This window comes from Alternaria burnsii (assembly GCF_013036055.1).
Source record: "Alternaria burnsii strain CBS107.38 chromosome Unknown 732, whole genome shotgun sequence".
Taxonomy (NCBI): Eukaryota; Fungi; Ascomycota; class Dothideomycetes; order Pleosporales; family Pleosporaceae; genus Alternaria; species Alternaria burnsii.
Window position 1 is genome coordinate 400467 of NW_024066113.1, and position 23775 is coordinate 424241.

Below are 23775 nucleotides of genomic sequence, written 5' to 3' on the forward strand. Positions count from 1 at the left end.
AGGCAAGGTCCGCCGCATGTCCACATGCAAGCGGTTTACCGGTACCCTGGCATCTGTAGCCAAAGCAAGCCATGTCAGGTCGTTGCGCCAATCATCTCCCCTCTAGCATGTGCCTGTCCATACTGCACATACACATCCAAACAAGCACTTTGATTCAGATCAGAAACCATTTCACCTGATTCCATCCTCCCACCTTCCAACTCCACTATCTTTTCTTCCTTCCCTCCCACCCTTCCCATTCTCCTCCTCAGGCGTAAATAATTCTGCACTTAGCACCAGCACAGCAGGAACAACAGCAAGCGCATCGATAGTCCCACTCCTGCCCCTCTTACTCTGGTGCCGTAGATTCATCATCGCGTTTACTTCACGGGACTTTACAATGTCTCGTCGGATCCGCGGCCATTCTTCGCTGTTCCTGGAAGGAGAAAGTGTGGGGGATGTGGGTGAGGATATGGGGTTTGAAGCAGATGAGGAGGAGCGGTGTCGGAAGGGTGAGAGGGAAGAGAGGGTTCGGGAACGTCCTCGTCGTTTCTCAGTTGTCGTATCCGATGTACATGAGGCGGCGGATGTGGATAGGCGTGGTGATGCGGACGAGGTTGTTGGTGGTGCTGGGATGTGGGGGAGTGGAATGTTTATCTCTGTGTAGAGGGGGCCTTCGTACTGGAGGGAGAAGGGCTCGGATATTGTCGCTGTGATGTCTGAAGTTGTGGGTATCGGTGCATCGTGATCGTGCTGTGGGGTTGTGGGGGCGGAATATGTATCGAAGGTTGGAAAGGCCTCGTATGCATGCGATGCGGTATCCATGGCTGCAATCTTCTTCGTCTCTTGTCTCCTTTCAATCGACGGGTCTCGTGATAATGTACGAATTTCGAGATTTGAAGCAGACCAAGATCAGATGTATGCGAGCTCGAAAGCGCGGTAATTTGAAAGGCGTTGCGGCTCGCACAGCCTCGTTCAGGCAACCCTTTGTTTTGGTACGTCGACGCCCAAAACAACTCTCAGAACGACTGATGACCTCAGATTATTGAGCAAGTGACTCACTCGAATTGGTGGAGAATTGCCTCCCTCGTAACCAGTCCTGGTCGTAAATTGAATATGTTTTGTGGCGCGTGGAACGAAGTACTATCAGCTGCTGTGGTTCTCTTCTAAGGGTTCGCGGAACTATCAACCACGACGCGAACGCGTCTCATTCAGGATACATATACCAAACTAGGCGCTCCATTATCTGCACTTCAGCTGATCACAATAAGCCTCATTTCCACACGCGTGCGCTCAGCCGCGGTGTCGCGGTGAGAAGCTTTCGCGAGCCGCTTAGCCGATTCACATGGGGCTGTGCAGAATTCGTCGCGTATGGAATACGCCGCATTGGCGGCTGAGGAAGTAGTAAGCTCAGCCCAACATCAAGATAGTGCCTAGAAAGCCAGCGGGCTAGCACGAATACATCACTCATGATCAACGGGAGGTAAATGTGTGTGATCAAAATATATTATTCGTTTTATCATCGGTATCATCATCATTCACTATATACAAAGTGCAATCACCTTAAGCTTACAAAAGCTTAAGAGTGACCTTTCCGCCCTTGACACCCTTTCGGACGACAGGCTCGCGAACGCTCCTCTTCGCAGTGCCGTTAGCAGGCACACGTTCGGGAATTCCCTCCCAAGAGGTAGCGTAATGAGCGACAGCGGCAGCAATACCGCGGGAGTGTAGAAGCCAAGCCTCCTCGTTAAGGTTGGTGACGTTGTCAGCAGCCTGGTGGTAGTTCTGGTCAAGGATCTCTCCTGCGACGCCACCCCAGATAGCCTGCTCCTCGACAGTCTTGACCTCATCAGCACCGGTGGTTGTGCCTCCAGCAGGAATGTTGGCGTCAAGGAAAGGACCGTAATCAGAACGGCCGTTGAATTCGGTTTCGTTGCTGGGAATGTTGAGATCCTTGAAGTATCCCGCAAAAAAGGCCTCAATATCGTCACTTCCAGCGGGGCCGCTCAGACCGTAAGCACTGCCGTCACCGTCGTAGATCTGATGAACATAGTTGGGAGACGCAATCATGTCGAAGTTGAGGTAAGCGCGGACATCAAGAGCTGCCTCGGGAGACAGGCTTTCGACGAAGAAGGTGGAGCCGAGAAGACCGGACTCCTCGCCAGACCAGAAACCGAAGCTAACGGCGTTGTTGACGTTGTACTTGGCAAGAGACTTGGCGACGTTTAAGATAGCAACAGTTCCGGAGCCATCGTCGTTGATACCAGGACCAGCGCCAACAGAGTCGGTGTGAGCACCGAGCCAGAGCTGGTTGTTCTTGTCACCACACTTGCTGGTGGCCAGAACGTTGTTGGTGGTGATGACTTGGACGTCGGTCAAAACATCCAATGTGCCGGTAACGGTAGCACCGCCAGCGACCTGGGCAACGATGGCCTGACCCTCCTCCAAAGAGAGAGTCACACTTGCAACGTAGTCACCCTCAGGACGGGGAGGAGGACCAAGAGTGGCGCTGATTGTGCCTGCAACATTGTTGTAGATGATGGCACCTACAGCTCCAGCGCTTCCAGCAAGAGCGGACTTCAATCCAAACTCGCAGGTACCACGCGAGATGAGCGCAATGGCACCAGATACCTCGGCAGGGAAGTCAGACGCCTCGCAACCGAGGTTGTTGACGGGGACGATGGGTGCGGTGACGAGACCTGGAGTAGACGCGGAGTACTCGAGAATGGTAGAGTTGATCGCACGTCCATCGATGGTGAATGCGTTGAGGGTACCGTTCAACATGACGTAGTTGGAGAAGGGCTGGAGCGTAACATCGTAGTACGAAGTAGATTCAAGCTCTTTCTTCAGCCATTTGACAGTATCGTTGTGAGCCTGTCCTCCCATGATCCTGTTACGGGCTGGGTAGCTGTAGGCGAAGTCCTCAAGCTGCTGAGCACCCCTCATCAACTTCTTGATGGTGATGTCCTTCTCTAGAGCATCCTACAAAATCATCAGCATACATTCAACGTGACCGTGAAGAACCGGAGCTGCATACCTTAGTAACCAAGGGCTTCTTAGGGCATGGCTTGGAGTTGTGACCATCCTGGCGTTCCCTAAGCTCGGTAGGAATGGCCGAGGCGCCGACGGCGAGAGCTGCAAGACCGAGAGTAACCCTCATATTGACAAAGCTGTTCTATCTCGGGCGGTTGAGATGGTAGAAGCAAGCTGCAGCTGTGTCTTCCATCTGGAGTGCGGATTGCAGCCTTTATACATGTTTGCTGCACCGATCGACCGGTCGTGCGTGTGTAACCATGTACAAATCCCATGGACCTGTTCCCTAACCCGAGAGTGCAGCTATCGCGTGCAATTCTGCAGCAATCGCGTACACTCGCAGTCGTTCCCCCGTCTGCCAAGCATTTCAATATCGGCCATCTCTTATCATTCGCCAACGGCGACTCCACCGTTCATGCTTGATCCAGCAGCTGGTAAAGACAAGCTGCGCCAATGCCTGCTTCATTCTGGTAGATGGTCTGGGCAGCGCCTGGGCGTACCTGATAGTGGCGCTCAATTGCGAGATTACTGGGGCTCGATTGGAGAGCGTACTGATGTGGGTAGATGTCGGCGGAGGCAAGCTCCCTCCTGCCAAGAAGGCCGGATGGGTGCTCTTTAGGAAGGTGGCCACGCCCGGCTATGGGAACGCAGAAGCACAGCTCTCTAGCCTTCTAGAAGCGATTGTGTATCGCGGAACATCCGAAGGCCCTCATGGAGCTCGTCTTGTCGCCTCTTTCTCCAGGATTTCCATGTCGTGCGATTTGAGCAGGTCATCTGGTGTGGAATCGCATGTCGCAGTCGACGGCCAAAAGCACGGCATGCGTCCGCCGAGGTCCCTGGGAAACGGGGGCTTTAGCTGGCGCCGCACGGAGCAGCTGTTTACTGATGACACAAGAGCATCTCATTGCTCTACAACTCAAGAAGACTCAAGAAGAAAAATTCACATCGCGAAGATGCTTCGAAGACGATCGATATGTATGAAGATGATATCTGACGACGGGGAATGCGCGGCATATATATCTCAGAGCACCATGTTGTCCTCTTGGCGGCACCATGGCGGCTTGGGCAAGTACCCAAGATCTCATGGTTCTTGGACATGGCCTTGACGGCCTTGGAAGTGCTGAATAGCAGCGACAGAAGCTAAGCAGGTGCAATGTAAGGTTAATCTTGTGTACTGAACTTCCAGCGCTTCGATCAGAATATTTCACATCAAGGTTACAGGCTTGGTAGAATTCAATCTTGGGGAAAAGATGGTCATACTAGATAGAATATGTCGTGATATAAAACCGTTAAATGAGAAGGGAAAGTGAAACTGAGGCAAAGATATTCGAAGACGTTAAGGAGCAACTCAGCTAGACCAGTTCTACCGCGCATAAAAAGCCATATTATTTCTCCACTGGCTAGCGACATGGCAGAAGTTGTTCCTTGGTTCTTTGTTTACTTCTTTTTCCTCTTCTAGCCATGTCGCATTCATGCCCTCTAGCATCCTACCAACTCGCGGAGTCCAATTGTTCGACTCAATAATTTTCCCTTCCTGGTGCCATGAGTGGCTGAATACCCTGGTGCAGATGATAGCAGCAGGCCCCGTTGGAAAGGTGATGTCGGCTGCAATCGTTCATATTGGCACGTAATGATGCGGGTAGAGCGCGATCAATAGCGTAGAAGGCGTAACAGAGAGATATTGATGCAGCTCTGATACGACGGCTATTGGGAGGTCAAGTCCAGAGAGAAAGATTGCATTTTCAGTGCGGTACGCAGGATCCCAAGTCACGATTGGATAAGGTAGGGCTTGGCAGCTGCAGAGAAGTAGTGGCATACCGTTAGGACAGGTGTCTCAAGATAACGCATGCGAACATGTACTACGCGATTTCTTCCTATGAAATCCCTGAACTGCGTTGCCCAATTCGAAGCGGGCGGGTTTGTCACTCCTCGTGGTTAGAGCGTTTGACTGCCTCCATATGCTGTACCAGAGTCTAGTCTTTGTTACTTGACCGTGACCCTCCTCCGAACCCATCAGATGAAAGCACAGACATCCTTCAGCAAGAGAAAATTGACAATCCGTCCTCTGCTTAAGCGCAAAGCGAGAACCATCAGGCTTCAGTGTCATGGTATCATCCTAAAGAGACCCAACACTTTCCTTCCGATACAGGATATCGTCCGGTGTAAATCTGCCTTCTGTCCATGCAAAACTGTAAGGCGTGTTAAATTGGACTTGAACCCCGCGTAAAGGATGAGCTGGCACACGAAGCTTCCGTCCACCGCTGCTAGGTACATGTGGCACATGTATAGCTTATCCACCCTGGTTCGGCTCACCGTTACAAAATCGCTCGACATGTTTGGCCGCTTACTCCTTATGGAGGCTTCGAATATGTTGATATCTGCAGAAGCGCATCGGCCGTAGAAGTTGAGGTTACTCTCTGTTAGGGTTCTGAGGGATTGGGTTGCTTATGAAGTTTATTTGCGAGATGGGAAGATTATATGGCTTTCGGAAGGTTTTGCCAATTGCGAATCGTTCTCCTGAGGCGGCATCATGCGGTAGCCTCGAGTATGGCTTCTATGCCGTAGGCTGAGAGCCAAAGCTCTGGTCAACTTCGTGGTGGGAAATGTTTGGTAAGTCGTATCTTGTACCCCGGGCAGGAGAATATGACTGCAGCCTTCTTTTGGAATCAATTTTCGAATAGGGAGGGACGGGACGGTTTGTGAGTTGAGAATATAGGATGGCTTTGCAGTATCATATTAGAAAACGGTTTCCAGTGTCTACACCAAGCGGTGAACACTAGTAGGAGAAATATTACACAACATATGCGCGAAGGTAGACTACTGACGTTATCGGGTGTGCTTTGCAACTTAAGAGCAAATGAATACGGTTCGGTTGTAGTGAAAATATCTCAAGACTTTGTATATGTAAATTGCCCTTCTGATTAATGATTCGCCACAAATATTTACTTGAATTGATCTTCGGTAACACCCTTGCCCATAGCCGCCGTCGAACTTACACCGCCGGACACCATCTTCAGAAGATTGTCGACGTAGTTTGCTCCACTCCACTTCTGATGCGTAAGCACATCGACCTTGTTCTCCGCTTCTGGTTCCTGGATGATTTCGCCGTACGCCCGCATTCCCTGCTTAGCATATGCCTTGGAGAATGTGTCGGCCATAAGAGCGCTTTGGTGCAGACCGGCGAGCGTGATGAACTGCCAGCAGTAACCCAGTTTGGCCAGGCGTTGGATGTAGGTTTCTTGCTCGTCACGTGGCATGGCGGCTTTCCAGTTGAAAGAGGGCGAGAGATTATACGCCAGTCTATCAATATTGTTAGCATGGATGATGAAAACAGGAGTGAAGGAACATACTTCTGCTCAGGCCATACGGCATGGACACCGTCGGCAAACTGTTTTGCCTGCGCAAAATCAGGCAGCTTCGACTCCATCCAAATCATGTCGCAGTAGGGTGCATATGCAACGGCGCGGTTGATGGCGCATTCACAGCCACCTTGATATCTGTAGTAACCCTCTCTGGTCCTTGCGGCGTCCCAGTTAAAGTACACATCAACGCCAGTCAGACCTGCGGCGATGGCGCGTGCCTCTGAATTGCTCTTGCCCTTGCTCTTCTCCAGGAACTCGTTGATCATGTTCTGCTTGTCCACATGTACACCAGCATTTATCGTGTCAATCACTGCCTCATGGTAAAGCTTCAGGTTGGCTTCCTTGGTCCATGCATCTTCGATGGCCTGGAGCTCCGCGCCGTTCTTACCAGCTTGCTCTGCGGCATACATGAGCTCGCCCAACGGTTGAAGGGCGGGATTTGTGCAGCCTAGGATGTAATGGTGGTCGCGAGGGTCGATGGTCGATGTGATCAGGGTAGCGGCCTCTGAGTCGGTTCTGGCAACGGCAAGTAGGTCGGTTCCTGTGCAGCAATATGAGCTATGTTTGCAATCAATATTTGGTTGATGTTATCTTACCCATGATGTCTGCCTGTGCCCTTATGGCGACTAGACGGTTGATGTGCTCGCTGATAGGTACCAAGACCTTTCCAGCCATGTGTCCGCACTTCTTCGTTCCTGGTGCTTGATCCTCGATATGTATACCAGCCGCGCCCTTCTCTATGAAAAGCTTGGTGAGCTTCATAATAGCCGTAAGGCCTCCATGTCCGGTATCTGCATCCGCAATAATCGGTCGCAGGTAATCAACGCTTGCGACTTTCGCGCGGTCGGCTTTTGCAGTAGTCAGGCGCTCTTCGCGTTGCTTTCGGTCGTGGAACAATTGCGCCATAAAGAGGTGACCAACTTTGTTGGGTACAGTTGTCTAGGCATGTAAGCTTTCTTTCCCTTCTAGATATCAAAGAACTTGACTCACGTAGGGGTAATCTGCTAGATCAGGACCTGGTTCGTCGGTTGATGAAGCTGTTGACGATGCTTGCCATCCGGATACGTAGACAGTGTCCAAGTATTTCGCCATTTGTGTGACCATGACGGGATCGAGACATCCGTATGTAAAGCTGACATCGTTGTTCTGGATTTGATTAGATCGCATGGCTGGCATCATGAAGGAGTATCATACCTTGAAGCGGCCTTCAACAATTTCCCAAAGCTTCTTCGACTGGTGGTTGCTTGGGTAGGTGATCTTGAGATTGCCTCTCTTTGACACGATGTCTTCTGCCGTAAATGGTCTTTTAGTGAACCTCCATCTCGAATCTGACCACCATTGCTTGACCTCCTGAACTTCCTTTTGGAACTGCGCGTCCTCTGCGTCAATGTTCGACATCGCGATCAGACTTTGCGTTATTGGTAGATGATATATGAAGCTTGTGTCAATTACAAAACGTTGGATTCCTTTGGTCCAGTAAGTAGATAGGTATAAAGATGTGAGAAAGCACGAGGGAAACCTCTCTTTTGATAAATGACCAGCGATGACACAACACAGTCTAGCCTCGGTCTACCGTGCCACAAACCTGGGGAGCCAAGCTTATAAGTGTAGCATCAGCATCTCCCACCATCAAGGTTAGCACAATCCCAGCTCTACCTCTTAGCCCAAGAGCTCGGGGACAACCGGCTGAGCGCACCATTGGCCCGACTGGAGCATCCGAGGAAGCTGGCAAGAAGATCTAGCGTGGCAGTCATGCTAGAGCGTTGTTTGAGTTGCCCTCGGCCCAAGGGGAATTGACGTTCTGAAAGCATGACTGGTGTAGATCGGGTGGGGATGGGACCAGCGGAACCGTGACGGGGATGACGTTTGCCAATTGCTTGGTGAGGATGCGATCTCGTTCCAGACACAGCTGCATCTTCATTATCAACCCCTCTCATAACTCCATCTCGATGGACCTGAGACTTATTACACAACGGCACGCGACCGCCTGCAGCTTCACATGCTGATGTTTGTACTTTGCTTTCGTCTTTTGTGCATGTGAAGGCGCATGCTAAAACCTGGGGTCGCGTGTTGCTAGCGTCGCGCGGGTTTTACCTCGGTTGATCCTATCCGGAAAAGGCCAGAACCGCTATTGATCTGCAACTTTCACGGGCTGGCGTGTTCGCTGATTAGAGGGCTTTTGCTCGGAAACACGTGAGAGTTGTCATTGTTGCGTCTGGGATATTTCGGATAAGCCTCGCTCGGCAGCGACGACGATCCCGGCAAATGGTTGTGACGACGTCGCATACCAATGATCATTGCTGCCGTTACGGGTCATATATCAGTACTCTGACGATAACAATGATGGTTGAGATGAGATGGAAGATCTGCGTGCCTAACTATAACCCTTCAACGACTCGTACGCGTGGCATGAGTACACCAACAAGGCGCTCTTTACCAACCACCACCAACCCAACTGGTGTACTTCGAGTGCATCAGAGTATGCAGACCAATCCCTTCCTGTTACCATGTTTTCTAGGCATTTGGCTGAAAAGAAGCCCGCCGATGACCCACTCCAGCTCTTCAGCTGTTGTGCAGCAGTATAGCACAACACAACCCTGATCACCAAATCCACCAGGCCGACTATCTCCGGAAATCCGAAACAAAACCGATGTGCTAGAAAAAGCTTCGTAACGGTCCTTCTGTACTCACAAGCGTACTGTTGCCCGAAGAAACCCCTGACGTATCTATCCAACTCGGAAAATGGTCTGGCACGGATGTCATCAACGTTCACTGCGGAGCTTTGCGGCGTTACCGAGTATGCAGGGTCAGCTGGCGGACATCTCAACTTTTTCAGCAACCACCACCTCAGCTCGTCAAGATGGCTCCTTCTCGTTGGCGGCGTGTCCTTCTCTTCGAGGCGTATCGACGAGCGCTCTGAAAGCAGCAGAGGTAGAAGCTGCGGGCGACACATCCACAAAGTCCTATTCCGTTCATCGGTGAAGACGCACTCACGATCGATGGCCTCGGAAGTGTACGTGTAGTGAATGAGTCGTGAGTAGAATGCTGGTGTAAGCACGCGGATCTCCATGTTCTTCTTGGGCCGAACTCGACCGGATACATGTGTCGGGCAAACCATATTGGTGGGAACGTCGGGAATCGAGGCTTGGAACGTGATGTTAAAATCTACTTCCGCTTCTTCTACGAGCCGATGCAGGTAGTTCCTGAACACTTTATAAAGTGTGCTTGGTCTGTCAGCCGTGTTCATTCATTAATGCCATCGTACTTACATCTCAGCGGATGTGGGTAGTCGGCCAACGCTCGACGTCAGGACTTCTGGTCTGAACCACACATGCAGTTTTCTCTTGAAGAAGATCTTGAAAGCTTCTCTGATAATCCGCGGGAACGTAACGAACCCTACCCACCACCAGCTTAGGATGAACCGCATAGTTCCGAAGAGGCCCAATTGGTCAGTATCGATAGCCTTTCCGGTGGAGTAAAGGCGTGCTACAAGCTTCCCATGATCCTTGGAGGACTTGAGTGTGATAGTATTATCGATCATAGGGTTCCCGTAATCCACACACGGAAAAGGGTTTTGTGCCTTCAACGCATACGAACCCTTTCTAGAGTTAAACGGCGAGACATGGAAGTCTTTCATCCACACATCGGTAAACTTGGACTTGGCTTCGATAGGTACTTGTGATTCCTGGCCCTCCGAACCAGACGTCTGCTCAGAGTCTGATGTGCGTGGCGGGCTGGGAGGACTTGATCCGTCAAGCAAGTACATGCGCCTTTCGCCGAACGTGTTGTTGACTTCGAGTATCATCTTCTTGAGCTCATGCTCGCGATCGTAGACATACCAGAAGGAGACTGGGTTGAATGCGTAGCCGAAGAAGCGTGGTGCCGTCACCAAGTAGGCATATTCCCACTCGGAATCTTCGACATGTTGGGCTCTCAGGTACGTCCTCAGCTTCCAGTAGAAACCAAAAGCGCCACCGCCTCGCTCCAGATAGTCCTCCGCTCTGACACGTAGCCACCATCTACCCAAAGTTCGATCTTCTCCACTCGGAAACTCTATTCCGTTGTACTTCGTTCCGCTCGAGATGATGGGAAATCCACACTGGAGGTACGAGTATGCGAAGCCATGGCGTTTCGGGAAGATACGAGCATGTGTCGTCTGGCAAGGGAAGATCTTCGGCTTTGGTGTCTCTATTCGAGACCTCCACCGACTGATATCGGGCGGGGTTGCAGTTGTGCTCTTGCTGCTGAGGAAGGTGCGCCATAGGAAGAATGTGAGTATAGTAAGCGGCAATGCGACACTGGAGACTGCGTATATGACAGACGTCCTTTCGGCGCTACGAATCCAGCCCATCCATATGTTCCAACTCTTCAATGATGTCGCAATCAAGTTCTCCTTTGCCAACCAAGCGTATACGATTCCAGACACCACGCAATCCGTTGTGAGCTGGCGATCTTCATGACGCCGTCTAACGGTATACCCTCCGATCCAGATCGCGAGCAGAGGCCACACTCGCCACCCATCAGCAACGGCACATGGTAGCAAGAGAGTCAAAGGCGCGCACCCAAAAAGGGAAGCACCCAGACCGCGACGGCCACGTGCAATCTGCATTAATGGATGTTTCTGTTAGTATTTTCGTAACATTGAGGTGATTACGAAGGAATATTGTGGTGCGATAAATGTCAGATCGAAGGTGGTTTGACGCTAAACCATTCTCATGAAATGTATATGCAGGGTCAGAAAGATACCCGCCGCGAGTATTTCCCCATCTGGCTAATGTCAATACGAGAGCCGCATCTTCCGGGATACCAAATGTGTAGACCGGTTGTGACCACCGTCGCTATTGTTTGTTTGGACGCCGACTTGCAAAGCTCATGGAATAGAAAGGAGAGGAGGACGCCGAACCACTGATGGATGTGGGTCATGGTGCGTCATCAGGGTTAAGTGGGTCAGGAAGAACACCAACATGTGTCGACCGTCATCACTATACTTTTGTCCAACTGTATATTGCATGTTTCAAAATGCGCCAAAACGACCCTCATGGTCCTAGCAAGTCACTCTTTCCCGAGGGTATCCACCAAAGCACGAAAGAGACGTTTTATCTCGAGCGCGACGCGACGCGGACTGTGGACTACGCTAGAACCGGATCCTGGACCGGCGCCATGATTTGGAATATCGTTTCACACACAAAAGCAACAAACATGTAGAGAGAACGTCAGCAGTCTCTCCGAAAGCTCAGAGGCATGCGAAGATTCCGATACGAGAAGCTATTGTAACTATGTCGCCCGCCAAGATACAACTCCAATGGCTAGCATGAAAGAAGGCCAGGTAACAGTCAACTACCCGTAAGACGTCCTTCAAGTGACAGCGTTGCCCACCATTCAAACCCTCTTCACGAACATAACTTCTGTCTCCTCTACACTCGCACACGTCGTACATATAAGACGCCAAGCTGAGTAAAGGACGTTGGCGGGCCGCGTAGTGTAGATGTTACAGAAGAAACACACCCAACCGTCACAACTGGGGTCAGCTCTACTCGTGTTTTGGACAGAGAAACAGGCGCCAGGCTGCATAACGGCTCTTCCAGAAATATGCATCGTAGATGGGCAAGCTACATGTCCACAACGGCACAAGGCTCCTGGTGTGGTGGGACTAGGTCTGTTGTAATGGGAGCAGAGGTGACAGATCCACCCACGCTGTCTAGGATGTTTCGTACGGACATCTTTTACAGCATTGCGTACAACAGATGTTGCATGGTCTCTGGAACTGCTGGATAACCCGAGGATTTCTTGCTCTACATGCGGATTAATTCGAAATGCTCTCCTTCACCAAGAACTGAATGGAGGAACTTACTATTAAATGGCGGGTTCATGTTGCTCTTCTTAGATATGGTAGAGAATGAGGCGAAACGGGATTAGTTCAGAAAGGATCAACCGACCTATCTATAGACAAATATTGTGAACCCGAAACGTCATAATCACGCTCCAGATCTCATTAGAAAGAGAGCAAACACATGTCAAGACATTCCTAGCATGATCTCTACTCTTCCACGTGCTTGTGGTCATGTCTTGCCAGGAACTCTGTAGCTCATGCACATGTATAAGTACTAATAGTTCTTCATAGTCCCGGACTGAGAACGCTAATCAAATTGACAAAAGGGAAGTACTAGCAGGCCATATGGATCTCATGAGAAGTATCTCGCCCGATAGCACCAGTTACTTACATGCTAACTATACGGAAGAAGAAGACATCCTAGCGCTCCCGGAGCTACCTGATCAACGGACTCTAATATTCGCCGTTAAGTAATCTGCAGAAACAGTCCGAGACGTGAATCCCTCTTTCCATAACCCTGCTCCCTTTTTTTATCAAGATGTAGCAGGGCACTAACACCTCGCAGTCCGCCACCCCGCTCCGTGGCTGGGTCTGCCACCTTTGCGCCCACTTCAACACCCCCGGTACCCTGGCCTCTCCCAATGGCCCATGTCAAACATGTAACACACCCGCCTGTGACGCAGAATGCGCTGACGCAATTGTTACATCACGCGACAACCCGTATTGCTTAGGCTTCACTTGCTGGTATTGCAAGTACTTCTGGGTGTGGTCAGACTATGATGATGATGGTAAACCTATACAGGACAAAGTGCTATCGTGTAATGTGTGTGGAATCCTAGAAGAAGAAGAAGTTGTGTTTGTCAAAAGCTGGTTTGAGGAAACGAAGAAGCCGGAGCCAGAGATAGGACAGGGGGAGGAACGACTGTTGGTCTGTGAAGAGACAAAGGATAAAAAGAGCGAGGAACGAGAAGTGGACGATGGTGAAGGCGCATTTACTATAGTCGATAGAAAGACAGCTCGGCCAAAGAAGAAGGTCCGGAATGAGGGATTTGATGATGGCGATAATGTTAGATTTGCTGAAGTTGACCAGAAGAAGGCCAGGCAAAAGAAGAAGATACCGGATAATCTACTGGCAACTGGGGACATTCCGCAATATGCACTCAGAAGACCAGGTCGACCAACCAGGTAGATTGAAAGTCCAATATCAGATCTTTTGTTGGGTGACCAGGAAAAGTTTCCATTTGGATGCTCAGTAAGCGTGTGGAATCTGTTCATATTTGCCGCGGTATGCAGCGCGATACACTAAGCCTCGCACGTTGCAACCCAAATCGGGAAAATGGTAGTCGGGAGCATGCTTCCATCAGCGATGTAATTTTGAAGGGTAGAATCTCATATAAAGGTCTGGTAGCAGCCCCCAATGACTCCGAATTACTTCGGCACATCAATATTACAGGATATCTGCTGCGACCTCAGTCGCAGTGATGAGACACTGTCTTTCAGTGTTGTGCATTTTACGCAATGCCCTGGAACCGATACGGTATTCTGAGCGATTCGCAGCCCTCGGGAGCATGGAAGACGTATGGGAAGGCCGGAGATAGGAGTGTGTTGGTTTGTTGGGATAGACCGAGATCGAACATTTCGTGGGCCCACCAGAAGTATCCAGAGAGCGAGATCCATCCGGCACGATCTGTGAGGATTAGAAATATTGCTTGAACGCAGCGAGCGTTCAAGTACGGTTGATGCGACACTGTTTACCCTACCATATCAGAGCAACACTACCGTGATCTATTGGAGACCTTCAACCCGATCGAATGCGATACTGTCCCATGTTTGCGTATTCGCTATCCAAAGAGGAGGAATGGTGCAGGTATTGATATACATCAGTGGTGTATGTCACAGCATGCTATTTCGATGTCGATTTGCAAGGTCAATCGCGATGTGGTTCGTAAAGAAGCGCGAGAAGAAAACCAGGCTGACGATGAACCGGAAAGAAGCACCGAGGGTTAGACGACGCAAGCATTTCAGATGATAGAAGGGAAAGAAATGCGTAAGATCATAGGAGGACTGGAAGCCGTTCTGCCGAAGAGCGCCACAGATTCGGTGAAGATCGAGCGCACTACGAAGCAGGAGCAAAAATAGAAGTTGGGAAGTACGGATCAGGCGGCCCACTGTCGTGTATGTGTATCAGGCCAAACACGACCTGCAGAACGAACAGAGTCGCTGCATGACAAAGCTGCCAGTGCAGAGTAAGCCAGAGAGCAACCGAGGTGTAAGACAAGATATCAAGAACATTGTGGCCACGGCCCACTCCACGAGTGAAGACGAAGACCATACCGCTTACGACCTATTCATGCGTTCGTACAATCGTCAGCAACGATGCAGGCAATCTAAGGAAGGATATGTTTCAGACGATCCTGGGTGGTGTGTATCCTCTCATTGGAGGTAAGCGCCTGACCATTTAATCGAGATGCGGATATTATTTGGAAGCATCATATTTCGGACGCGTGGCGTTGATCAGAAGGCTCTAGCTTCAGTGGAACCTTTTCTGGCTCCGAGAGATATCGGTCAGCAGACAACGATGATAGTCATTATACTGTTGGTCTCGGAGAACCCGTCAGCCCGGAAAGCTGTACAACGAGCTCGGACGGGGGTGGCGACTAGTAGCCAAGTATCCTCCTGTTGAACAGTCATCAAGGAATGAGCTTTGAGCCCATCTACAAGCTCACCCCACTCGCGTTCGCTACCCGGAACGGCATAGGTATTCACTTGAGCGGCAGGCTATGGTATCATTCGCGGAAGCTGTTGATGGCCGTGATGTCGGGCGTATGCAAGATGCAATCCAACTGCATGTCGGCTAACAAAGCACAATGTGTCAGAATACTATGAACCCCTGTCTCCGGGGTGGAGTTACACCTAAGCCGTCTAGCCGACAGATCTGACATAAGCAGACATTTTGTAGAGTCGGGCAGCTATGCCGGGCAACATGGGTAGACGATGGTTGTATTTACCTGCCGCGTATATTGTGGCTGCTTAAGCAAGTCTCCCGTCAGAGACACGGTAATGGAATGGAGGATCGATCCGAGAAAGCTCGGAAAGGTATTGTGCGAGATTTGATTTGATCTCCGTTGGGTCGAGCCATGTTGACGTCGATCATCGTGGTCACCATGTCGGTAAACATACCAGATGCTGAGTGTATACTTGTAGTGTGGTGTGTCATATCATGCTGTCGGTGGGCGCATGTAGGTGATCTCGAATGTTGATCGTATTGAATTCTACTCAAGGCGTTCCATGGGTATCTGGAATTTATGCGTGACCTTGGTCATGTTGTTGAATGCAGGAAATCGGATATTTTAGTATGTCGTCCAAATGCAAACTGGCATGCTGCTTGCGGTCATTGACGTCTGTCGTCACTTATGTAGCTGCGTTCGGAGCCGAGCCACCTGGAGTTGTATCATCCATCTTTGGCGGATTGGTATCGATTTGAATAGTGACCTAGTCGTGCTTGTTAGCACGCGTAGGCGGCTGCGGCACATACTCAGGGTATGCAGTGCTCAATTTGCACTTGGCCATCTAGAGAGGTGTGGTCTCAACGTACCGGCCCATCATTGACTAAAGCAACGTCCATCATAGCAGCGAAAACGCCGTCTTTTACCCTGCCGGGCTCATATAGGGCTCCCACCTTGTTGTAGAAGGCTTGGTATAGTGTCTTGGCTTTCTCGCCGTTTGCGGATTGGTGGAAGTCAGGCTTGTTGCCTTTCTTCATTGAGGCCAACAGGGTGAATTGGGAAACTGAGACTTCTTAGCATGCCCTCTTTCGTAGCAACAGCGCCGCTACTGGCACCACCATGGCAAACTAAGAGAGTCTCGGCGTTTCAACCTACCACACAAAACCTCGCCATGGATGTCGGCCACGCTGCATTTCCACTTGACAGATCAGTCTTGAATCAAAAGAGGCAAGTCTGGCATCATACACGGCCTGGCGGGTCTTTGGATTCATCGTCCCAGAGCTTGGCCTTTAGTATCTTGCTAGCCATGGCCTCGACATCCTTCTCAGTGTCGTCTTTGGAGACGGCAGCAAGGACCAGCAACCCCTTGCCAATGGAGGAGACCAATTGGCCATCGACTGTGACGGAAGCCGACTTGACCCTTTGCAGCACGGCTAGACAGTGTTAGCATGGTCGTGGTTACGAGTGCATAGTGGCGGGGTCGGTACTCCTCATGATGGCGGGGTAGCAACTGCGCTGTGTGAGGAAGATGGTGGTGCCCCTCGTTGCGCGATAGCCTCAGGGTGATATGTCGAGACGCGTAACGACGTCACACATGGGAATTCGGACATGCAATAGTTGTGAGACGAGGCTGAGAAGACGTGGAACGCGTAGGTGAAACAGCGACGCGTGGGGCGATTGGTGGCTAGTGGCCGCACTCTTGGCAACTACGCTAGGCCAGCCCTGTGGCTTCGCGTTACCTATGCGATACCTCAACCTCCGCACTGAGCCCACGACAAACAATTCGACACTATTGCCGTCGAACGCCTTCATTCGCGCGATTCGACTGTCACACGGCGGCTAGCACCGGCACCGACGCAAACATTGCCGTAACCCTCGCCAAAGCCCTCAGGACGAGGCTCCACCACCGCCATGGCCGCACGGAAACTCCAGCAGGAGATTGACAAATGCTTCAAGAAAGTCGCAGAAGGCGTCGCGACGTTTGAGAACATATACGAGAAGATTATGCAAACGGGCAATCCCTCGCAGAAGGAGAAGCTCGAAGACCAGCTGAAGAAGGAGATCAAGAAGCTGCAGCGGTCGCGGGACCAGATCAAGACGTGGGCTGCCATGTCCGAGATCAAGGACAAGAAGCCGCTGCTGGACCACCGGAAGCTCATCGAGACAGTAGGGTGCCCGCCGTGGCCTGGCATGATGGGATGCTGACATGTGACAGCAAATGGAGCGCTTCAAGGCCGTCGAAAAGGAGATGAAGACGAAAGCATACTCCAAGGAGGGGCTGCAATTAGCGTCCAAGATCGACCCCAAGGACAAGGAGAAGATGGAGATGGTCGAGTTCCTGCAGCAAATGAACGAGGAGCTGGAGCGGCAAATAGAGACCATCGAGGCCGAAATCGAGACGCTGCATGCCAACGTAAAGAAGACGAAGAAGGGCGACAACTCCAAGGCGGAGCGGATAGCAGAGCTGGAAGAGTCGGTCGAGCGAAATAAATGGCATCAGTCCAAGCTGGATCTGCTGCATCGAGCGCTCGAGAACGGCAACGTCGAGACAGAGCAGGTCAAGGGAATCGAAGACGGCATCAAGTACTACGTGGAAAGTAATCAGGACCCTGATTTTGCCGACGACGACACAATGTACGACGACTTCAACCTGCAAGAGGAGGAGGCCATCTTCGGCTTGGGCGAAGGCCTCGACCAGGTCTCATCGCACGAATCGCAGTCGGTAGCAGATAATGACGAGTCGGACATACGACCACCAGCGCCAAAGCCAAAAGCGACAGAAGCTGTGCAACAAGCAGCGAGACGGCCCTCGACACAGATGAAGTCGCCATTACCAGCACTAGCAACGCTGCATACGCCCTTGCCTGGTGCCTCAAATACCACGGGCAACGCCATGAAGCCCGCGCCCATACCCACACGGACGACGGGTGAGCCTCTGAAGTACGCCTCGGCCGCCGCCGCTGCAGCTGCGAGTGATAAAAATGGAGTGGGCATTGCCCCTTTGCCACCACCACCGGGAGCTGCCGCGGCACAGTCAGGCCTTGCTCCTGGCGCACGCGCAAGTGCTACCAGTTCTCCAGCCATAACACATTCCCAACCAGCCGCCCGCACACAGCCAGCCGAATCCGCACAAGCATCACCAGCTCCCGCGGCAAGTATACCCGCTACGCCTGCTGTCGAGAAGGAGACGCTTTCGCGCGCTGCTTCGTCGGAAGATGCTTCAAAGTCCAGCAGAAGAACACCGGCTCCTGAACCTGTAGAAGAAGAAGAGTCCTCGGCTGCTACTCCGCCGTTAACAAATGGTGAATCCCATGCTGAAGACGACGAGGAAGAGTCAGTATATCACCTTCCTTCAAGCTTACAGGATCTCCTGGATTCCTTCGAAGCGACTAAAAATGACATATCCGCCTCTGCAACAAAACCTCCTGATGAGCGCATGCTAGCAGCATCCATGGCTACCGCGCCGGACTCTGCCGACACTGAGGCGCCCCGCCACTACCGTCCCCAGAATCCCTATCCGTTTACGCCCGCGCACTACCCGCAAGAGCCGTTACCAATCTTCGATGATCCTCGCCTATACTCCCGGATTGAGACCGACGCTCTCTTCTATGCCTTCTACTATCGCCAAGGTACATACCAGCAATACCTGGCAGCGAAAGCACTCAAGTCGCAAAGCTGGAGATTCCACAAGCAGTATCAAACATGGTTCCAACGACACGAAGAGCCAAAGGCGATAACAGAAGACTACGAGCAGGGGACGTATAGATTCTTCGACTACGAGTCGACATGGTAAGTACCTAATTCCGTCCACCAGCCTCACGTAGGGCTGTCGTATGACAAAGTCGCGCCACGCGGTGCTATTTCTGCACGTCATACAGAGCTAACCTTATTTCAGGATGAACCGAAGGAAAGCAGACTTCCGATTTGCCTACAAGTTCTTGGAAGATGAGCTATGAGCCGTAGGTTACTTTCTTCTTACCGACCCGCATGCTCGGCTTGGTAGTCGCGTTCTGTATCAAGTATTAGGTAGTCTTGGAATGGGTCCCATCTCGGGCGATATCTGTTTGCTCTTCGGATCCGAAACCTTCTCCTGTCCAGGCTCCGCTGCATACTGACCTTCACCCACAAACATCAGATCGACCATGGGTAGAACCATCTACGGTGAGACATCATGCATGGATCAAGTGGAACTTATTGAGGCTCACCTGCCAAGCGCAGCTCCAGCCCGCTACAATTTGACCCGCCAGGGGTGTCGTAGCGGTCTGAGCGCCGGGCGTAATCTGACATGATGTGGCTAACAGCTGCGGAATGTGCTCAATTGGTCGGCATTGGGTTACGCTGGATTTCGCCCCCAATCGCGTGGAGACTACAGGGCTGCAGGGGGAGGCTGGTCGCTCTCCACTGGCCGCCTTAGCGAGAATCCTTCCGTAACGTTCAAGCTTCCATTACGCCCCGTTACGCCCGGCAGCACTAAGTTGTGCATGAATTTGAGTTGAGCGGTTACAGCGTCAATCATTTTACGGCATTCATGAGCCGGTCAAACTCCACCAGGTTGCGGGTTAATTGACCCACTTACAACGAGCAGCAGGAATGAACGCAGAAAGGACACAAATGGGCGTTTGATGACAGCTAATCCGCTCCGGGACGAGCGGTCAAGCCAAGTTCGAATTCGATCGCATTAGAAGCTTCATCAGGATGGCGCTTGTTCCCGCAATCAGGCTGTCATCTCAAGTGTATTGAGCGTTCCTGTACTAAGACGTGATCAAGAGCCAACCAGAGAAGTGTAAAGCATCTCGAAACTCCCAGGCTCCAGCCCATATCATGCAGCTAGACAGGGGTTGAATCCTTCATCGTGGAACGAAAGTACGGGAGCAAGACACGCATGCACCAACAGTCACACAGCGGCCCATCCACCTACCCGCTTATGTGTTAATCGGTGAACTATGCCCATCATGAATCCCGGCACACAAAGATCAGAATACCAACCTGTATGCATCGGACTATTCTAGCTCTCTGCCTTGCCAAGCAATGACAACGACAAATGAAATAGTTGCTACAGTTCAATTAAAGTTGGATCGGGGCCTAGGGCAGTCGCCCTGCATCGCCATAAGACAGCGGAGACGACACAGATCTACTATTGTCTTCCGTTGTGCTTCCTGCTTCTTCACTTAGATCATTATTTCACCGCCCCGATCTATCCACCACATACCGCAAGATTAGGCCTTTTGATTCAGCTCCTACTTGATTTTCCGGTGTCGGCACGGGCACTAGTCGTTGTCAGCCCTATACCGATAGTCGTGTGGGGTACCACTACACTGGTATCGACTTCGCCTCGCCATCCTACAAATCCACCTCAGCAACCTTGGACTTCTATATTCAAACATTTGGCCTCTGGCGTAGCGTCACTTACACAAAGGAGATCAAATCTTACGAAAGATACGATCGCCACACACACCCGGCCGAATCCGCAACCCGATTTGCTTTCTCGCCTTACCACACTTCTACTTTTGTTCGTCATCACCATGTTGGTGCACTACGGCTCGCATGGAGATGCCTTTGGGCGCCCTGATAGCTCATTCCCTCCGAAGTACCTGTGAGTCTATGCAGTCCCGTTCATAGCATAAGCCGCGGGGTGGCAGTGATCGGTCTCCGTTCAAGAGCAGGAAAAGGGTTATCGCACTTATCTTGATATAAGACTCATGACCGTTCCACGATAGTAGAAGCATCAAAATCATCAATAACATCTAACCAAGGCTTCATAGGTCTCTTGAGCAGGTCCAACTACGGCCTCGAAGACACTCTTCAGTAACTAGCACGAGGAGATCATCCAGACCACAAAAACTACGCATCATCACTTCGCCCGTGGCGCCCGCCTATCGCCCTTCTAGTGCTACCACCCGTACCAAGAAAACAAAGTCGATACGTCCAAAGCAGGAACAACCGCCTTCGCCCGCCATGTCCGGATACAGCGTAAGTGTCACTCCAGTATTTACAGCAATCTTCGGTGTTGACTCGTATGATCAGTACTCCTCGTCCGACCAAGGTAACTACAGCTATCAAGCCTCTTATCCACACTCAGGAGTGCCACAATATACTCAATCTCAAATCAATGCCTATTACGCACAGTATCAACAATATCCACCTCAACCATACCAAATCATCCCAGACTATTATACACAACCGGTAACTGTTACACATACTGCTGGGTATCAACAACCAGTAGCCAGTGGGTATGATGTTGGAAGTTGGCAAAGTCACGGCGACGATCTAGGAATGAACACATCGCAAGGCCCAACTAGGTAAGCACTTTCCCACCAAAATTTCACACTATCATGCTGATATCAAAGCAGAAGTAGTAGCCGCACAAAGTAAAGTTCCTCCATTCGCTTGTGCGTTCATCAACTAATCATGCTCCCATTTCACAGAACATGGACCTGCGATATCCCCGGCTGCTCTTCCTCAGCAAACTTCACCCGCCTCGCGGACCTTCAGCGCCACCAATCCACCGTTCACGGTGTCGGGACTCCAGAATACCCGTGCAACGTGCCCCGCTGTAACCGCGTCGGTGACAAAGGTTTCACGCGAAGAGACCATTTAGTCGAGCATCTACGCAACTTCCATCACATCGACATTCCCAAGCGGAGGCCAGGAGAGAGAAGCGCATTTCCGTTTGGGTGGCCAGAAGGCGCGGGAGGTTCTCATCAGTGAGTCCATCCTTCAAAGACGGAGGAAAACAAAAGGGGGAGATGAGGAAGAGGAGGGCTGATTGGGTGTGCATAGGGATGACAGGGGTAGTACTGGAATTACAGGAGGGGGCGAAGAGACGATGGGGCATGCTACGGGTAGTGCTCAGCGTGTACGAATGCTTGGAGAGGTCGAGGGTGGGACTGTACGAGCATTGCCACAACGATCATCAACAGCAGCGATATCAACAAGAAGCCGTTACGCCGGCATCACACGAGGCAGGATCGCCAAATCACCGTCAAGAAGAGGAGGCAGAGCCGGTGGACGCAGCAGGGGTGGCAGTTCAAGTGCAGGCATCAGTCGTTTAAGCGCATCGTCATTACCGGCATTACCTCTATCAACATCCGCATCAACGTCGTTATCATGGTGGAACGTTCATCAAGAACAAGAATTGCATTCTTCATCAATTCAATTACAGAATGACCCACCACAACCGCAACGGCACCTCACCAACGCGGAACTTGCCGCACAAGATATGCTGCTTGGACTTGAAACAGACACCGGAGACTTATTTGGTGCACCAACCCCCTGGACCGGAGACTTATCCTGAGCGGTAAAGGTAACATTAGGCGAAGGGCAGGGTCTCGCTCGAGGTGGTTGCGGTTCGCATAATTTCCCTATTCTCTCGTTCATCGCATTGTTTTGTGATTTCTTTGATCTTTTGCATAGCATCGCGTGGTCAAGGCGGGGTATAGATCATGATCGGGCTAGCATGGCGGGCCTCGAGGGCGTTTTGGGAGTTCTCCTTGGTCTTGTACTTGCACTTTGTCCATTCGCTTTACAGTAGTACAATATCGAAACTAGTTCATGTATACGACGTGGTTGCAAATCGGACCGTAGTGCGCAAGGTACATTCTATACGAACAGACCAATTGCAATTGCGCATGAATGGAATCCAATATTCATCCGTTTAGGCAGGCACTCCACTCGCTACTTTGGTCGCGCATCAGATGCCTGAATAAAACTAGTTCGGTGGAGCTTGCCTATCGACATCGTGAGGGTCTCAGCAACGTTGGTAGGATCAACATCCTTGTTGACTCTGGTGATCGCTTTCGCGTAATTCGGAGGAACTGGATCCCGTTGATACCTACTCGCTATGGTGTTATATGCCGAGTAGAGATGTGTTGGTGACCGTGCCGCATAAGCCTCGCTTCACAGTCCTCCCCACAACAAGACAATGCGACATTGCGCACATGTGGGCTTTATCAAGCTGCTCGGTGCGGAGTGAATCTGGTAAGGCGTTTGTAAGCCAACAGAGGAGATCATATCAATGATGTGCAGGGTATTCGAGGTAGGCATTGCATTGCTGGTACGTTGACACTGTGCCGCCTAGGCGCATGTTTCTTACTCACTCCACGTTGCGGCGTGTGCCTCTGGTCGCCTTTTACCATGGTGTCGGTGCCGAGTCTGATCGGTTGGCTGGAGGGCGACGAGAAGCTGGGTCGCAATAGGTAACCCATTCGTTGGCGGTGCCCTGGAGTTGGAACATGGGGCTGGACATGGAGTTGGACATGGGTGCGGCACCAACATTGCCGCTGTCACGGATAAGCCGATGACCAGTGGAAGCGACATGCCTATACTCGGATCCAGAATACATGTATACACTTATGCGCGCAAGACACCGAACTTGTGATAAGGTTCTGTGCCGTATGTACTCATCGACGAAGCCCTGCGTCTTGAAACCCCGTGCATGGCCTGCCACATATAGACTAGAACCGAAGCTGAGGTTGAGGTCCAGCAATAGGCCGATTCGCGGGAAACGATCCGCTGGCACAGCTAAGCTCCACGTGGTTGTGCCACTTTCGAAATGCGTGCATTGCATGGGGCATCTGGCCTCGTGATCCTTTCATCTATTCATATCCATCTAGATCCTGCAGTGCGGCGAACGGTCGCGGTGCACGAACGTTGTCTGCGCCGTAGCTATTTCGAACGCTGAGCGGATATACGACCGTCGGGCCGCCATAGTTGAGCCGCATGAGCCTCAAAGATGTCTCGGAGGGCCTGAAGGGCTATTGAGGAATGTCTCGCCAAGGTAGGGCTGGTGAACGGGCTTGAAGAGCAGCCACAAGAGCCAGCAGCTGAACTTCCAGTTGAACTTCCA

General features: G+C 51.3%; 6 protein-coding genes across 6 annotated transcripts; 3 read left to right on the forward strand and 3 right to left on the reverse strand.

Moving 5' to 3' along the window:
• Positions 1 to 532: 532 nt before the first annotated feature.
• On the reverse strand, positions 533 to 3139 carry GT037_005598 (zn-dependent exopeptidase; the record flags this gene model as incomplete). The annotated part of the gene is made up of 4 exons (XM_038930645.1): positions 533 to 608; positions 662 to 832; positions 1553 to 2961; positions 3017 to 3139. 4 exons carry the CDS (start codon positions 3137 to 3139, stop codon positions 533 to 535), a joined length of 1779 nt encoding a protein of 592 aa, XP_038786334.1.
• A 2815-nt stretch (positions 3140 to 5954) lies between these two features.
• On the reverse strand, positions 5955 to 10983 carry GT037_005599 (isocitrate lyase; the record flags this gene model as incomplete). The annotated part of the gene is made up of 8 exons (XM_038930646.1): positions 5955 to 6312; positions 6363 to 6915; positions 6971 to 7313; positions 7365 to 7520; positions 7569 to 7840; positions 8071 to 8283; positions 9066 to 9598; positions 9644 to 10983. 8 exons carry the CDS (start codon positions 10981 to 10983, stop codon positions 5955 to 5957), a joined length of 3768 nt encoding a protein of 1255 aa, XP_038786335.1.
• Positions 10984 to 12403: 1420 nt separating this feature from the next.
• Positions 12404 to 13393, forward strand: GT037_005600 (uncharacterized protein; the record flags this gene model as incomplete). Its single annotated transcript, XM_038930647.1, has 2 exons — positions 12404 to 12454; positions 12770 to 13393. Coding segments are annotated over 2 exons (675 nt in total), but the record flags the coding sequence as incomplete, so codon positions are not given.
• Positions 13394 to 15615: 2222 nt separating this feature from the next.
• GT037_005601 (d-tyrosyl-trna deacylase) lies at positions 15616 to 16424 on the reverse strand (the record flags this gene model as incomplete). The annotated part of the gene is made up of 5 exons (XM_038930648.1): positions 15616 to 15696; positions 15800 to 15993; positions 16086 to 16128; positions 16176 to 16363; positions 16418 to 16424. The coding sequence occupies 5 exons, from the start codon at positions 16422 to 16424 to the stop codon at positions 15616 to 15618; spliced, it is 513 nt and encodes a 170-aa protein (XP_038786337.1).
• A 417-nt stretch (positions 16425 to 16841) lies between these two features.
• On the forward strand, positions 16842 to 18886 carry GT037_005602 (ccr4-not transcription complex; the record flags this gene model as incomplete). Its single annotated transcript, XM_038930649.1, has 3 exons — positions 16842 to 17096; positions 17146 to 18719; positions 18826 to 18886. The coding sequence occupies 3 exons, from the start codon at positions 16842 to 16844 to the stop codon at positions 18884 to 18886; spliced, it is 1890 nt and encodes a 629-aa protein (XP_038786338.1).
• A 1566-nt stretch (positions 18887 to 20452) lies between these two features.
• GT037_005603 (uncharacterized protein) lies at positions 20453 to 22097 on the forward strand (the record flags this gene model as incomplete). Its single annotated transcript, XM_038930650.1, has 5 exons — positions 20453 to 20523; positions 20693 to 21229; positions 21281 to 21298; positions 21356 to 21634; positions 21851 to 22097. 5 exons carry the CDS (start codon positions 20453 to 20455, stop codon positions 22095 to 22097), a joined length of 1152 nt encoding a protein of 383 aa, XP_038786339.1.
• Positions 22098 to 23775: the final 1678 nt, after the last annotated feature.